Here is a 16,327-nt window from a genome sequence, read left to right as displayed (position 1 = left end):
AGGGCGCAAAACGACCGAGCTGGCGGCCGCGGGACAGTGGAGGAGCCGGGCGGCGCCCCGCAGCCGTGTGTGTGGGGGGTTTGCGTGGAAGTACCTCAAACCGCCCCAAAAGGAGCGGCAGCGCCAAACTGTCGCTGCTCAGGTAGGAGCTGCATGGGTTGCCGTGAAGGCGGTCGGCCCCTAATCGGGCTGTCCGCGGTGCCGGTTGCTCGTCCTGGCGCCCCGCCACCGGAGGAGCCCCTGGTGAAGGGGGCCGTGCCGGGACGGGTTGGAACTGGCTGCTGGTGGGCTCCTTGGCCTCTGTCAGAGGCATTGCCAAGCCTAGGTGCCAACAAGGGAGGACAGTTTATAGAAAAGTTAGTGTGTAAAGCTGTTGCTACTACACAACGGCGATTTTATTATCCTTAGTCTAAGTGTTTTATCTGAAAACATTACTTAAAGCTTGATCATTTGCTTGGATTCAGGTGTCTGTTGCACCCACAGGTGTCAGAAGGTGGCTCCAGAGCGCACTTCTATTGAGGTACTCGCACGTGGCATTTATGAAACTAGTCTTGGGAAAAGATGTGATTTCTAGTATAAATTTTTGTCTTGGGAAAGGGTAGGGTTTTCCCCCCACTATGTTTCTTTAAGCTATTTTGTTCTCCTTTCTGATTCTTTATGTGCTGCATAGTTGTGTAGAGCAAAAGTAATGCATTTATCCGGAGCTACCTGAATGACACTGTAAAAACGCGAATATTTTAGTACCAAAAAGAATTGCGGGTTGGTGGGGAAAAGCCAACAAATTGTATATGTTTTCTTTGCAGGAATTTGCTGTATACAAATCTAAAGCCTTTTGATAAGCAGACATGGTGAGAACAATAGTATTTTTAATATATTTTCATTCTTTCTGAGGTGATCATCCCTTGGAAAGGGAATATGCTTTAAGATGTCGCACTGCTTCTCAAAGGATTACACATTGTATTCGGATGTAATGAAAAAAATAGGTTTTCATTTCAGCCTTCTAACTAGATATTGTGAAAAAGAACATAGGTCAGTTTAATATATTTAAAGTTTCAGTTCTAAGATCCTAAATTTTGATCCTATTTTGACTAATACTTGGTAATCTAGTTTGGTTTCTTTAACCATAGGAGCATTATTCAAGTTACAAGCCCATAGCTCTACTTGAGTGTATGTAACCTTCTACACTTGGCAAGCTTCTGAAGGTTTAGCAAATCAGAAAACAGACATAAGTATGTGTCTTAAACTGTACATACACCTTTTATAGGTATAGGATACTGCATACAACGGTCTTCTTTCTAGAACAGTATGCTAGTATCAAGATTGTGAGTGGTTTCATTATTTTTCTTATCCCCAGTATAGCTTCTCAATAGTTGTTTAGCACTTTCCATGGGAGCACTGTGATATATTTGGCCTATAGAGATATATTTGCTTGGGTGGCTGAGTAGCTGCTGTTTTAAATGTTATGCCAGTTATTTATAAACTCTTAAGAAAAGTGTAATTTTGTAGATTTGCTCGTTTGTGAAGGCAGGTTACATACAGTGCCGTTCAGAGCTACAGTTATCATTCAAAAGGCAAGTAACACACAGCAGTTGTTCTTCTTGTAAACCAGTGAGGTATGTGCACCACACTGTCATCTAAGCTAGATATAACCTTGATTCTTCAGCTCTGCAATTAAGTGACTGAACAGGTCTAGTTCATAAACAAGTAATATATCTCTGGAGAGTAACAATATGTAACAGCTTCTGCATTACCCTGAAAAACTTGGTTTGTCCTGAAACTAAACAAAACCAAGAGGTTTCTGGTGATTGCACTAGAAGAGGGGAAGGTTTGTGACAGTAGCCTTGCCTATGGCTGAATATTGAAACAGTGGTTATTTCCACTGGGGAGAAGTGGTTTTATATTCTTGGTGGGACTGGGAAATAAAACTGAGTCTGTTAGTAATTTTTATTTTCTGCCTCCTGCTTAGGCTGTCACACTGCATACTGATGTAGGAGATATTAAAATTGAACTGTTCTGTGAGCGTACACCAAAGACATGTGAAGTAAGTCAAGTACAGGAGTGGGATTGCCTGTCTTGAGGCAATGCAGTAGAAATAATGACTATAGTGGAGATGATGTAGCCTTTGCAATTCATCTTTTCACATGATGGAATGCTAACTTGTTAAGCTGGTACAGTACTTTTCTACTCACGGAACTTGTGCTCTCTGTCAAACTGTCTAAAAGCTTTGCTGCTTGTTTCTCACCAGATAAGGTTTAGCTAAGGGCCACTTCTCTCCAAGTGTAATTGTCTCCAGCACCTCTCGAAGTGTCCTTTGTCCTTAAGAGGAAATATGGTACATGGCCTGGGATTCCCAAATTTCCCTGTGTTTGTTCACACTTGCACAGATTTGATTCTAATTTAAAAGACTGAGAATCACTCCCAGTTTATCAGAGGCCCCAGGTTTTCCTTTCTGCAATAAACAAGCCTAAATTGAAATAATATACTTTTTAATTAACAGATCTGAGGGATAAAGTTATTGATTGCAACATGACATTTACAAATTAAAAATGCTAAATGGAAGGGATACTTTTGAGCATACTTCAGGTTTTTTTTTGTTCCTCAAGTAAAAGAACCTTGTGCTTTAAGCTTTATTTAAGATCCTTGTATCTGTGACAGTGTCAAAGGAATATATTAACTGCAAGTACTCTGTGGAAATCACACAGCCACAGTGCAAAACAGGGGCAGAAGAGTTAGTCATGGTTTTGCCAATTATGTAATTTTCATAAGAGGATACAATTTCTCAACTGTTTGTTAATATGATTTGTTTCATTTCTTTAGAATTTCCTGGCTCTTTGTGCTAGTAACTACTACAATGGATGCGTATTTCACCGGAATATAAAAGGCTTCATGGTTCAGACAGGGGATCCATTAGGTAAATTCTTTTGCCCAGGCCTCTCTCTAGAAAAATGCACATTAAAATATGAGTAAAAATAAATTATGACTATTCAAACCAAAATGTAAATAACATAAAAATAACTTAGAAGAATTATTGTATTGCTGATAGGGGATTTTATGATGAGATTAGTTTTCAGTAGTGAGCTTACAGAAGAGTAGATGTTACTGTAGTTCTAAATAATCATACAGTATTAAAGCATTCTACAAACTTCATTTTTTCTAGTTGTTTCCACTAAATGTGATAGTCCTGCTGGCTTACCAGCTCTTTAGCAGGTAGCATTTGCTACTGCAGTTTCTGTTTTCTGCCTTAAAGGTTCTATGCTGCCTCTAAAGCATTTGGCTAAAATGACTCGGATAGTGTGAACTGCTTGGGAGAAAATCTGATTTGACTGTGTGACTGTTTGTACTCATACTGAATTTAATAGGATGGTATATCAGTGTTTTGTTCTGCAACTTAATAAGTGTTCCTTATAAAGAGTTATGGCTCTGCTCAGTATCAAGACATGAGAATCCAATCTCTGCCTCATATCACTTGCAGGCTATCTAGGGTCTTTGTTGTAAAATGTTTTAACTACATAATTTCTGGATTTTCAGACTGAAAAATCCAGAAATTATCTCTTGTGCTTTATTGCCAGGCACTGGAAAGGGAGGTAACAGCATCTGGGGCAAGAAGTTTGAAGATGAATTCAGTGAATACTTAAAGGTATTTCTGTGCTCTTAATATGTAGTTATGTTTTCATATGAATTTTCTTTGCAGGTTGGAGAACAACCAGCATTGTGTTGTACTGTATTAAATACCTTTTCTGTAGTTGTGAAGCAAAGCATAATCCTGCAATAAAGGGATAGAAATAATTACTATTAAAGCACCAACACACATTTCTGTATTTGGTAAGTTAGGTTTGAGAGTTTTCATCAGTGAGAACAGAAGTAGAAAGAATTTGTAATGAAGTGATTTTCATGCACTGAAGGCGAAGAGGTAAATTTTCATTTGAAGAGCAGTTTTGAGGAGATAATTATGAACTGTGATGGAATATATTAGCAATCAAAATGTGTTCTTGGTATTGAGGCAGAGTGCTAAGTCATTGAGCACATTATACAGGTTAAAGTTCTGTTTTCACTGATGTGTGTTCATGTTGAGGTTTTTCCTCTCAGCACAGCGTCCGTGGGGTAGTTTCAATGGCAAACAATGGTCCAAATACCAATGGATCACAGTTCTTCATCACTTACGGCAAGCAACCACACCTAGACATGAAGTACACCGTGTTTGGAAAGTAAGTGATCCAACTGCATACCTCCTTATCATACTGTGTGAAAGATCTGAATATTTCAAGTCACATGCAGAGCAAATTTAGAAGCTTCTGGTTCTAAAATTCTTTAAAATGTTGGATGTGTATATGTAAATGTGTGCTCCTGCACTAGCACCAGAGTTAGTTGCTCCAAAATGCTGCTCCCTTTTTTTAGTAGTATAGAATTCAGTTGAAATAGGCATATCAAGAATGTGGAAAACTATTTTCTACCACTTGCTATTTTTTATAGGCAAGTGTGATCAAAAGTAGGATTTTAGACATCTTTGTTAGATATGGATAGAGGCTCTGACAGATGACTTTTACCAGATTTTCTGTGACAGTTTAAGACACCCCTGCCCCAGTTGCAGAATCAGCAGAACAAGCATATGGGGTCTCATCTTACCCACAATCCAGCATCACAGATTCTGAATTGATCAATCTAACTGAACTGTAAACAGCACAACGTGTTTTCTGTATAGGAGAATAAACTGCCAAGATTTACCTGAGCTAGTTATTAAACAAAAAAAGCAAGAGAACAATCTCTTTTGCCAATTCTTCAGCCTGAACAGGAAATCTGAAAACCTAAACATATTTGTGCTGTTAGATTTACGCAGTTACTAATGATTCTGTGCAATCTTGTCTGAGTCAGAAGGTTAGAAATTGTAATCTCACATTTGGAAATTGGTTTTCCAGCCATAGGATTTCAGTAATTCACAGTGAGGTTTGGCATGGCAGGTGTCTTGCTGCTACGTGAACCTATACAATGACTGGTCAGGCCTGCCTTCCAGAAGTGCAGCCAGGGTCTTTATACAGCTGTGGTTGGTAGAAAATGAGATACTGTCAGGTCAGTGGTTATTACTTGTACTTTTTATGAGAATCTGTCATGGATGCTTACTGTTTCTTTCTAAAATAAATTATATGCCATATATAATTTCTGTCTGACTTGTATCATTTGCTTGCAAAGTCCTTGCACTGTAATACTTAACTGTAACATGCTTTGAGATACCCCAGTTGTTGTATTTAAATCATTGTTAGAAGCAGGTTCCTAGCATTTCCTCTTTTCTTACAGAGTTATTGATGGCTTGGAGACTCTGGATGAGCTGGAGAAGCTGCCTGTGAATGAGAAAACCTACAGACCTCTTAATGATGTTCGCATTAAAGATATTACAATTCATGCCAATCCTTTTGCTCTGTAGCCACAGAGTGGATTACAAGGCTTAAAGTGTCATTGAAAAGGATTACTTGAGCTGGATCACACCTTCGTTCAGGATTTTGCTGCATACCTTTGCTGCAGGATTTTCAGGAGCTGTGACATTGGGAGTTGTCACAGAGGAGCCTTGTGCTTCAGAGGTCAGTTTTGCCACAGTGTCTGCCAGGACTTTTGAATATTTTTTTTTTTATACTTGTAAAATAAGAAAATATTTTAACCAAAATATATTTTGGGTTTGCAAATCCTTTTCTGCCTTATGTCTCCTAGGGATACTGTCTTGAAACAATGTCCTTTGCCACAATTTCTTCCTACCAGTTTTCTGAAACCTTCTCATATAAATGCTAACCATCCTTACTTGACTAGTTTTTAGAAGACTAAGATTTGCAGTTATTTCCCCTAGATGAAAGCAATGTCACATATAGATGAAACCCTTCTGTCCTAAGAGGAGTGCTTGCTCTTGTACTGCTGTGTTGGAGCGGGAGCCTCTTCAGCCTTCCCAAAAGTTGCATTGGAAACAATTGCTTCTGCCTTTGGCACAATGCTTTTGGTATGTGTTTACATAGCTGTTGATTGAAACTGGGTAACCATGGATTTACTGTAAGCTGGTTTTCATCACTTTTTTAGGGCACAAATAAAGGGTAAACAAAGAGGAATGACAAAAAGATTGTGGTTGTATTTCTAATCAAGAATCCTGATACATCCAAGATAAAAAAGATACTACAGCCAAGATGATGTTGATGGAATAAGAGAGCGCTATTGTTTGGTCTTATTTGAGACCAAGTATTAGGCTGGAGGTTAGGAGGAAGTTTTACACAGAGAGAGTGATTACCCATTGGAATGGGCTGCCCGAGGAGGTTGTGGAGTCACCATCACTGGAGGTGTTCAGGAGGAGACTTGATAGGGTGCTTGGTTGCATGGTTTAGTTGATTAGGTGGTGTTGGATGATAGGTTGGACACCATGATCTTGAAGGTCTCTTCCAACCTGGTTTATTCTATTCAAATATGAAAGTCTGCAGGTAAGTATAGAGATATCTGAATATTGACTGGTGAAGAGGAAATATAAAATGCATGTGTACATGTGCATATATATGTATATATACATGAGTGTATATGTATATATACAAGCTAATTATACATTCAAGTCACTTAGTATAGTATGCATAAGATAAACTGACTTAAACGGGGAAAAGTGATTTGTACACCAAAGAGCAGTGCTCCACTTTTGGCATATTGTGTGGCAGATTAAAGTTTCCCATTCATATTAACTAAGCATGACCAACTCAGTTGGAAGCAAATGAAAGTGGTACTTACAAAGCAAAAACTACACTCTGCAATGGAATGCAATGACTATGTACTAAATATACAGTATTTACAATATTATACAGGTATTTACAATCAGAAAATAGCACAGAAACCCCCACTGCTCAAAACGACCAGGGGAGCTGCTCCACTGCACCTCCCAGACCCCCCTGTACCAAGACAGAGAAGCTGGGAGAGAAGCAGTGTTAGTCTTATCTCCAGGTCAGCCAGAAGCGTTCGTTACCTTCCCAGCAGAACAGCCAGACCAGAGAAGAAAAGAAGGAATGTGAATGGAAGTAAAATGTGTAAGATGTTTATAGAACACTTGCTTCTGTACCATTCTGTCCAATGAAATTCGTTTAGACTAATCTTTTGTTTTCCTTTTTACACCCAATAGTGAATTATTTATATTTTTCTACTTTTCTGCTCAAACCCTGCAGCTTAATTTTAAAGGCGTAGTCTAAACCTGCCACATAATAGGGATAAGTAGAATGTTCTACCCTTCCTTCTTGTCAGTTTTTAAAAATGCATTTTTGTAGCAGTTTGTTTTCATAAAACGGGACAAAAATAGACTTTTCTCCACAGAAGTTCACTTTCTCACTCTAGTGTAGAGGTAAGAGATCCCCTTTGGATTTAGTCCTAACACTTAGCAAAGTATATTTTTATAGATAACACCTTGTAATGCTTGTAATACATTTGACTTACATTCTGATGCAGTCTAGCATTTCCTATTTTGAGACTTTGCCTCCTAAAGAGGACTTACGTGTTAAAGAAAGTCAAAGGTACACCAGGTAGAGGTTACTGAGGTGTTAATGAGCAGAGTTACACAGTACCCCCTCTCTGGGACAAAGTTTCTGGTTTAGGGAACTTGATGTGTGTACAGGTTGTTTCCAGACTGCTTTATTCTAAGATGGCTCTTTTCCCACATGAATCATACTGCAAGTGAGATGTTTGCTTATTGTGGGTTTTGGAGAGCTACATTTCAGGTGTAATGCTTGATTAGCTCTGCTGATGTTACTGAAAATTGTAACCAAGAAAACTCTCCAAACCAAATGACAGTTTAGAAAGCCAGCGTTAGTTTACTACAAAACTGCACAAGGTTGAGTGCTAAGGCATATTGCCCTACAGCTGGCACACCAGTTGAATGTATTTGCTACACCTCACGTCAACACCTACTAGTTATCCATTGGCTAGTCTCTTGGTTCCTTTGCATTAAGGGTACAGCTTCTCTTAAATTCACTGAGTATGCTCATAGGCTGAGGGGTGTATTTTGGCCAGGGGTCTTCCAGCTAGGAGGTGTCATTTTATAATGAGGCTAGTTTAGGCTAGGACACTATTGTCACGCCAAAAGCTGACTTATGTAGTAGCACTTTTTACATGCTTGTCCAGGATGTTCCAGCTGTCAAGGACATCCCAACTAGAAGTCTTTCTTCAGTGTTCAGTATGTTGTCTAGAAGTTTACCCCTGAACATGCATGCTTCGGTGATGCTGAGGTGACTATTTAAAAATCATTGACAGATGTGAAAGCTCCTTCCGAGAGAAGTGGTGTCTGAGGACCTGCAGTAATGCATGGGGCAGCAGGAGGGGGTGCCCATGACTTAAACTGCCCTTTGTGCAGTGGTAGTGAGCAGCAGAGGAAACTTTGAGTTTTTTTAGTGTTGTGTTGGTTTTGGTTGGTTATTTTTCTCCATTCTTTGGGTATGGTAGTCTGATCGTACTTGAAGAGCTGTTTTTCATTTGTTTTACAGTGGGTATTTTATGTTCTGTTCAGACTAAAAAAAAAAAACATGATTAGAAGTTAGTAAAAGATACTGCAAGACATGAAAATTGTATTCAATGATTCAGAAACACTGTAAACCATTGGCATTAAAAATACCTTGTTTGTTAGTAATACATGGTCCTTTAAACTTCTGATTTATAGCTGACTGGGTACGTGCTTTAACAGCCTCTAATAATTTTTCTAGGGAAGTACAGCGATAAAGGGGAAAAAAATTAGCAATTTTGGAGAATCAAAAAACCCCACCAATCATCTGGCAGTTATTCCTCAACACCGGTTAGAATGATTTGGTTTTTTTTCTCCCCGAATATCACGTTCCTTGTCTTGGCAGGAAAATTGTTGAAGCTTTTCCATAGCTGCGTTTTACTCACGTGAAAATACTTTTTAACTGAATTCCTGATGAGGCATAGGGAGTGCCGTAAAACGCTGTGAGAGGGTGAAATGCACCTGTCTCAGTACAGCGAGCGGAACTGGGCTGTCCTGACACGCGGAGACGTGAGGGGACGGTATGGCTCTTGGGCGCTGCGGGACGGCGGTGTCTCGCGCAGCGCCCACCCCCCGCTGAGGCCTGCCGCCGGCAGTACCTGGAGGAAGGTGGCTAGAATCTCTTAAGTCTCTCGGAAGGGCAGAGCGACTTAAACGGCCGACTCGGCGGCGCCACTGACCCCTTCCTGCGCGGAACAAACACCAGCACGTCTCGCAGACTGAGAGGAGCAGAGTGTCGGGGAGCGGCCCTGACCTAGCCCCGCCTCCTGACGCCACGGCCGCTGCGCCGCCGCACTCCAGAAAGTTCTTGGCAGCGCCATTTTGTAGCGGGGTGCGAGTGGACGATCGGCTGTTGCTGTGTTAAGCCCGGGCGTAGCGGGAGAAAGCGGCAATCCGCGGCGAGAACCCCATCGTGTCACGGAGGTGGGTGCGATGGGAACGCGCTGTGTGCCCGGCGGCGGGGCAGAGCCGCCGGAGAGTTTTAGGCTCTTGGCCAGGCTGCCACCGCGGGAAAGCGGGGCGGAGGGAAGGGCGCCGCTGTGGTGCGGCAGTAGAAGGTCGTCTTGGGCCGCCGGGAGGGCGGACAATGTCTCGGCTCGTTCCATACCCGCCGGGGCGGGCGGGTCGGATGGCGGGAGCGGCCGCGTGCCCCGCCTCCACGCGGCCGCCATCTTCTCTGCTGGCGCGTGGTTCCGTAAGGAAAGAAAATGGCTTCGGCCGCCTGAGCGGGGACGGCCGGACCCGCTTGCCGTGCCCCCCTCGGGGTGGAGAACGGAGCAGGGGTTTGCTCTCAGCGGAACGGGATCTTGCTGGGACACGGGCCCGACCCAGGGGCGCTGGGTGGGCACGGCGAGCCGCTCCGTCCGCGCCCCGTCAGGAAGGGAAAAGTTCGCGTCATGTGCGGTGCCCTGAAGCCCGGGCCGCAGCTTCTGAGCCGGACCCTGCTTAGGGTTGGAAAGTGAAATAAAACGTGGGTAGTGAGATACTTGCCTTCTGCTCTTGGAGCTGAATAACCAGGAGGTGGCCCGAGTTTTATTGGCGCTTTGACTTAGCATTAGGTGTTTTCTGGGAATCTGTAGAGACAAGCGTAGTAAAAGTGTCTGACGAGTGTCTTGAAGTGTGCCGGGGACGCTGAGCAGTGTTTGTGTGGCATGGTTTAAGGACGGGGAAGCCTGTCTGCTGGGTACCTGAGCAGCCTTGCTGAAAGTACATCTGTGGTATGTGGTCAGTATCGGAGCCACACTATTTATTTTCTTTTTTTTTTTTTTTTTTAATAAGAAGTAGGTTATTGATTATGTTCCTCTCGCTAAAAACCCGCTTAATTTCGAAAAAACGCTGCATTCAAAAAAATAACATGAAAGTGCAGGTTAAAAATGAAAATTGGATAGTTAACGAAAAATGCAATCTTAATCTTAAATAATTTGGTAATTAATGGCTTTGGAAATTGTTTGTCAGTGGGACATAACTCAAAGAGCGAAATGCCTTTGTTACAGATGCGGCATCCCAGGCGAACTAATTATCTTGACTGGGATAAAAGAGACAGTCTGGATCACAGAAGGTATGACAGTGCTGATAAGAGAAAGAGATCCTCAAGTGGTGCCCAGGAGAACAAGCACTGCAAAAACGATCTTTATACACTTCCTGACAGGTAAATAACTTGGGGGCTTCTGATATCAACAAGCATATGTTTCAAGGTTTCTCATCAGGTCATCTGATGCTGTGTCATTTTTGAGTTGAAGATATTTCGAGAGAGATGTCTTAACAGCTTCAAACAAAAAGCTGCCTTGAGAGGTCTGCTAGAATTATTTTAATAAAGTTTATTTGGTCCTTTGTTTGTAGTAGCCGTTCAGAAACCAAATCTGTTAATGAAAGAACCCATCACGAGCGACGCTATGTTGAAGAATACCGAAATGAGTACAATCAAGGATGTGATACTGGGCATCACAGTAGCAAATCATCGGGTCATAGTGGGACGAGTAGTTACAAAAGGAAATACAAGACATACCACACTACCTGTCATCATCGTCATTCACAGGTGGTGTGACCAATTTAATTGAGGATTTTTTTATTTTAAGAAGATAAAATTCTCACCTGGGCAGTAGCGATTGAAGTACAGGGATCTGGGGACTTCTGTCAGTAGTAGTTTATTCTTTTAGCTTATGTTGGTAGATTTACTTACTAGTTTTGCTAGGGTTTTATTTCTTTCAGTGAAAATGTGCCGTTTGTAAGTATGCTTGTGATACCACAGAACATAAGTCTTGCTATTTGCTCATTGGATATATTTGAGCCGATTAATGGCTAATAACCATCAATCGGAGTACTTGAAATACAGGCATCTCTTCTCATGCCTTCAAAATTACTATGACAAGTATTTATTTCAGTCCTATTTGAAAATCCAAGCACAAGCTTTTTTAAGCTTGCTTTTGACCAATATAGCAAGGAGATACTATAAGATTTTTACTTTTCAAAGAAAGTATTTAGTAAGGTGTTTTAAGTATCACTGGAAATATTTAGGTATGTATGATGTCTGCCTGCTAGCAGGGCAGTTTTTTCTGAACTTTGTTATATGTTTAACTCATAAGCTGAAGATAGGATTTGTAATTTTATGATCTTCAGCCTAAAGTAAATGTATTTGCTATTTATGAAACAAAAAAAAAAACCTATTGCCAAACATTCATACCAGTGATGTAATCTTGGTTACTTAAGATGGGGTTTTTTAGTTTGGCCACAAGGCTATTTTTTAAATAGATATAAGATAATTATGAAATCCTTTTGCTTTAAAAAGAATAACACAGCCACTGGAATTCTAAAGTAAAATTCAGTGAACCAGTCTTTGGAAAGAAAAACAATTGTATTGTAATTTTTTGTTGCCTTGCCACTTTGAGTATCTCATCTGAAAATCTGTTCCTTGCCATGTTTTTCTCCTGTAACATAAACTATGTGCCCTGTGAATTTCTGGGGACTGAATTTGAAATTGCTCCTGCCAACTGTTTGTGGCCTGGCGTGTATCTGAATGCCTGAATATCTCCATGCTGAATGAATTTCGTATTCTGCCCTGAATTGACTCGGGCTTATTGATGGGCTGGACGATCTTGGTGCCGTTCCAGAAGAGTCATCGAAGGAAAAGATCCAGGAGTGTAGAGGATGATGAGGAGGGTCACCTGGTCTGTCAGAGTGGAGACGTACTAAGTGCAAGATGTATAGAATATTTTTCCAAATCTATTAACTTTCAGATAGAATTAAGTTCTTTTAGCATAAGATGTGAGGGGGCTCTGGAAGTCTTTTCTTTCTGTCTTGACTGTTTTTGTTTGGGGGTGGGGATTGTTGTTATTTTTTCTGTAGAACTTAAACATGTTTTGGTTTATTTTTCTCTTTTTTTTATTTTCCTCCAAGTACAGTAAATGAAGTTAATGAACCTGATAGAATGAGATCCCTGTAAATGTACCTTGATGAGAGTTGTCCAGCAATATCTCTCAAGCTGTAGATACTTTCAGTTTAAAGCAGCACACTCTAGAATAGCTTGTCATAGTACTTAGTCTTTGTTTTGTTTGCATAATTTTTTTAATAGCTGAATGATTTACGATGTCTGTGACAGAGTTCTTTTCTTTATAGATGAGATTGTTGCTAATCTGGGTGAAGGTGCTTTTGGAAAAGTAGTGGAATGCATTGATCGCAAAGCGTAAGTCTTACATACACATAATTTTTCTTACTGATGTCATCACAGTGTGGTTTGTGCTTTCCTATTGTATCAGATGTTATCTTCACTCCCTCAAATGCTGCTCTCTGTATTTCTGTAAGGCTGCCTCAGTTTGCAGACATAAATTCATGTTAGTACATCATGTTGAAAAGGAGGGTTTTACAGGACTGAGGCAATGGGTGTCTTCTGCAGGTACGCTGCAGGTGAAGGGCTGATGAGGGAACCTGGTGGCCCTAGACAATGAAGCGTCAGTGTATTGTTGTCCTCCATGCCTCCCCCCCGACCCTGCAGTCCTTGGGGCCTGTAGCATCCCAGACCTGAATAATGACCAAGGTCTCTGACTGCGCTTACCTTGATGTACCATCTGTGATGATTCAATGCCACTTGGGTTCTAGCAGCAAGCATATTGTATACATCAAGAACCTATTTTGTTGATGGCAGTTTTGCTGTGTGTGAAACAGTGTGAAACATACTGATCACTGTAGAAGACGAGTCGCCTCAGTTAGTGACTTAATGACTGAAGTCAGCTTGTCGTTTTTGACTGTCATGTGAGGCTGTGCAGTGTGGAGGTTTCTGTAGTATTAGCCCAGCATATGTAAATGCAAAGGGGAGGTTAACAGGGTTTTTCACCTTTAAGAATAATACCAATATATAAGGTGTTGAGGATGTTTTCCACATTTAAAGATTAAAAAATCTAGTTTTGTTTGCATGTAGATGAATCTTGGTTATATTGTACGTACTTAAAAAACCCAGCAAATGACCTCTTTCCTGACAAGGCTGCCATTGTTAGAAGCAGCAATTGCTGACTGTTGTTAATTACAACTGCCTGCTGTTCTAATCACTGCAAACCTGTCTGCAGGGAGGACAGGCACGTGGCGGTGAAAATAGTGAAAAATGTTGATCGTTACTCTGAGGCGGCACATGCAGAAATACAAGTCCTGGAGCATTTAAATGCATCGGATCCCAGCAGCACATAGTAAGTGTGCAAAGGCTGTTCTTCGTAGCTTTGAGTGCTGCGGCATTGCTTTCTGTAATGTATGGTGAACGTATTGGCGTGGCACAACTTCCTGTTGCAAGTCATGTGTTTTTCTGCTTTTGCAGTCGCTGTGTCAAGATGTTAGAATGGTTTGAGTACCATGGACATGTCTGCATTGTTTTTGAGCTACTGGGACTCAGCACCTATGACTTCATTAAAGAGAATGGCTTTCTGCCATTTAGACTGAACCACATTAGACACATGGCTTATCAGATCTGCAAGTCTGTGAACTGTAAGTTACGTTTCTGTTTTGCTTTATTTGTTAGAAAGTTCTTCACAATTTGGTAACTGTTTGCTGTCTTGCAGTTTTGCATTTGAACAAGTTGACACATACCGATCTGAAACCGGAAAATATTTTGTTTGTGAAGTCTGACTATGTAGAAGAGTATAACCCCAAACTGGTAAGCTGATGTCCTCTTCCCCCACCCCGGCCGTTATCTGGGTCGAGTTGGTGACTTGTGTCCCACTGCCTCTCATTTCAGAAATGCGATGAACGCACACTGAAAAATGCAGATATCAAAATTGTCGACTTTGGGAGTGCAACATATGACAATGAGTATCACAGCACTTTGGTGTCTACAAGACATTACAGAGCTCCTGAAGTTATTCTAGGTCAGTGGAAGTCTTAGGCTGATCTTTTGTGTAGGATTTCTTGTATGCTAGTGTGTGCTCTAGAAGTGTTGTGTATTTTGCTGGAGTGGTTAAACCGTTCAGAGTCTGGTATAAACATGGACTTTCTGAATCTTCCCACAGCATTGGGATGGTCACAGCCATGTGATGTTTGGAGCATAGGATGCATTCTTATAGAATACTACCTTGGATTCACTATATTTCCGGTAGGTAATTATGGATTTCACAGTGTTGCAGCAAGTGTAGTGCACCTTGCGGGGAGGTGGGGACTATGGGGAATGGTGTGAGAAATTGAGCTGCATTTCTGTGTAAGTCCAAGGTACAGAGAAAATGTACGCACAAAGGACTTTTCCCAGAACATTTCTAACAGTTCTCACTAAACATTGTGGCAGCAGCTTGATATGGGGAAGCACTCTGTTCATGTTTGCAATTCACAAGCCACTCTAGTCACAGGTGTAGCATTATAACCATCAGCTGAACTGCTCAACTACCTGAATTAGGTCATCTGGGTGGTATTGCTGAGATTTGAATTTTATGAACTAAGTAAAATTAAAACCAGGCAGCATCAAGGGAGAAAGACTCCAGTAGATTGTAACTTATTTCAGGAAACAGATGAGTACAGGTTCTCTTTTTCCCCTTCATCTGAATCTTGTTGCAGGGTAGAGTTAAAAGTGAATTATGGTTTGCATGATTCTTGGTGACTTCCTGTAACAATGAAAGAAAATGTCTTACCTTGCTTTCCCTCCAGACCCACGACAGCAAAGAACACTTGGCAATGATGGAGCGAATCTTGGGGCCTTTGCCAAATCACATGATAAAGAAAACCAGGTAATTGCATTTTTCCATACTTGGACTGCTACACTTTACATGATACACTTTCAGGTTTGGTCTAATAGCCAATTTTTAAGACAGCCTTTTGCTCTATTGTACAAGCTGGTCAGCCAGCTCTGTTCTGGTGTTGTGAATAAACAGGCTGATTGTCGTAGTGAAGGGACAAAGCAGACTCTGACTAATAAACTGTGGTCTGTTAAAGGAAACACAAATACTTCTATCATGACCAGCTGGATTGGGATGAACACAGTTCTGCTGGTAGATATGTCTCAAGGCGCTGCAAGCCACTGAAGGTAAGATGGCAGAGAATTGCTCTTGGGCAGAGGAGCTTTAAGTGAAATTTTAAGATCTTTAAAAAAAATAATTAAAAAATGTTGTTTTCATGAAGGAATTCATGACCTGCCATGATTCTGACCATGAGAACCTGTTTGACCTCATTGAAAAGATGTTGGAGTATGACCCAGCCAAGCGCATTACTCTTGAAGAAGCACTGAAACATCCTTTTTTCTTCCCCTTGAAAGAGGAAAAAAGGGCATCATCATCACCTGTAGCTGAGCAGGCTGGTACAGACATCAGTCCACCAAAGAAATATAAAAGATGCTAAGTATTTATTGTGTACAGTTTTGTAAATGCCTTATTTTGTATCACAACTTTTTGGATATCGATCTCGCTGCTGGCATTAAACGTATGAAAAAGATACCGATGAACCTGCTTGTTTCCTCAGTAGAAATGTGGGGATGCTTCCTGTGTGAGTAAGAGGACAGACAGCCCTTTGCATGAAGTGGAAGGATGGCCTTTATTTCTTTTTCTTAAAAAAAAAGTTACAAAGTAAGGAAGATCACTGGAGTATTGAACAGACTGCATTGTGATCAGCACTTTTAATTTTAGAGGTGCACTCTGGTTACCAGTGTATGTTGATGTTCCTCATTAGCTTACAGCAGCATACACTTCACTCTTTTACCAATTTTTTCTTAAATGATGAGCTGTCCTGAGAATTCCCATTAAGAACCAGTTTCAGGGAGCAGATAAGCTGTTTGGTTTTAACATGTTAACTGCCAGCACAAAATAATCTCTCAGCTTCATGAGGAGGGTTAGTTTGGTCTGCTTTACCTTGCAGTAGTCATGTATTTACAGAGCTGCA

At 41.1% G+C, this 16,327-nt stretch overlaps 2 protein-coding genes across 9 annotated transcripts; both read left to right on the top strand.

Moving 5' to 3' along the window:
* The first annotated feature begins 54 nt into the window (after nucleotides 1–54).
* PPIL3 (peptidylprolyl isomerase like 3) lies at nucleotides 55–8,501 on the top strand. Of its 5 annotated transcripts, none has more exons than XM_068138269.1 (8): nucleotides 55–142; nucleotides 484–520; nucleotides 804–848; nucleotides 1,967–2,041; nucleotides 2,818–2,911; nucleotides 3,570–3,637; nucleotides 4,087–4,205; nucleotides 5,290–8,501. In XM_068138269.1, exons 3-8 carry the CDS (start codon nucleotides 846–848, stop codon nucleotides 5,414–5,416), a joined length of 486 nt encoding a protein of 161 aa, XP_067994370.1. In that variant the 5' UTR covers nucleotides 55–142; nucleotides 484–520; nucleotides 804–845; the 3' UTR covers nucleotides 5,417–8,501. The 5 variants fall into 5 exon arrangements, with proteins under 5 accessions (XP_067994370.1, XP_067994373.1, XP_067994369.1 ...); XM_068138270.1 differs by having other exon boundaries at nucleotides 102–142; nucleotides 465–520; XM_068138272.1 differs by lacking the exon at nucleotides 1,967–2,041.
* Nucleotides 8,502–9,312: 811 nt separating this feature from the next.
* On the top strand, nucleotides 9,313–15,883 carry CLK1 (CDC like kinase 1). 4 transcript variants are annotated; one of them, XM_068138257.1, is made up of 13 exons: nucleotides 9,313–9,415; nucleotides 10,486–10,640; nucleotides 10,832–11,027; nucleotides 12,100–12,190; nucleotides 12,605–12,671; nucleotides 13,549–13,665; nucleotides 13,791–13,957; nucleotides 14,032–14,126; nucleotides 14,208–14,337; nucleotides 14,479–14,561; nucleotides 15,104–15,183; nucleotides 15,389–15,479; nucleotides 15,575–15,883. In XM_068138257.1, the coding sequence occupies exons 2-13, from the start codon at nucleotides 10,486–10,488 to the stop codon at nucleotides 15,788–15,790; spliced, it is 1,488 nt and encodes a 495-aa protein (XP_067994358.1). In that variant the 5' UTR covers nucleotides 9,313–9,415; the 3' UTR covers nucleotides 15,791–15,883. The 4 variants fall into 4 exon arrangements, with proteins under 4 accessions (XP_067994358.1, XP_067994360.1, XP_067994359.1 ...); XM_068138258.1 differs by lacking the exon at nucleotides 9,313–9,415 and adding an exon at nucleotides 9,671–9,962; XM_068138259.1 differs by lacking the exons at nucleotides 10,832–11,027; nucleotides 12,100–12,190 and having other exon boundaries at nucleotides 9,314–9,415.
* Nucleotides 15,884–16,327: the final 444 nt, after the last annotated feature.

The sequence above is a fragment of the Melanerpes formicivorus genome, unplaced genomic scaffold (assembly GCF_026170545.1).
Source record: "Melanerpes formicivorus ecotype bairdi unplaced genomic scaffold, bMelFor1.0.p_v2 SCAF_5, whole genome shotgun sequence".
Taxonomy (NCBI): domain Eukaryota; kingdom Metazoa; phylum Chordata; class Aves; order Piciformes; family Picidae; genus Melanerpes; species Melanerpes formicivorus.
The sequence above is the reverse complement of the archived record's forward strand: the minus strand, read 5'-3'. Positions and strand labels throughout refer to the sequence as shown.

What these genes read in the sequence shown, in the direction of transcription:
- CLK1 (XM_068138257.1), top strand. Translation starts at nt 10,486, where the DNA reads ATGCGGCATCCCAGGCGAACTAATTATCTTGACTGGGATAAAAGAGAC. An exon ending in CTTTATACACTTCCTGACAG is followed by an intron (nt 10,641 to 10,831) that starts GTAAATAACTTG and finishes CTTTGTTTGTAG; the next exon opens with TAGCCGTTCAGAAACCAAAT. An exon ending in TTGGATTCACTATATTTCCG is followed by an intron (nt 14,562 to 15,103) that starts GTAGGTAATTAT and finishes CTTTCCCTCCAG; the next exon opens with ACCCACGACAGCAAAGAACA.
- PPIL3 (XM_068138269.1), top strand. An exon ending in TCAGACAGGGGATCCATTAG is followed by an intron (nt 2,912 to 3,569) that starts GTAAATTCTTTT and finishes CTTTATTGCCAG; the next exon opens with GCACTGGAAAGGGAGGTAAC. An exon ending in AAGTACACCGTGTTTGGAAA is followed by an intron (nt 4,206 to 5,289) that starts GTAAGTGATCCA and finishes CTTTTCTTACAG; the next exon opens with AGTTATTGATGGCTTGGAGA.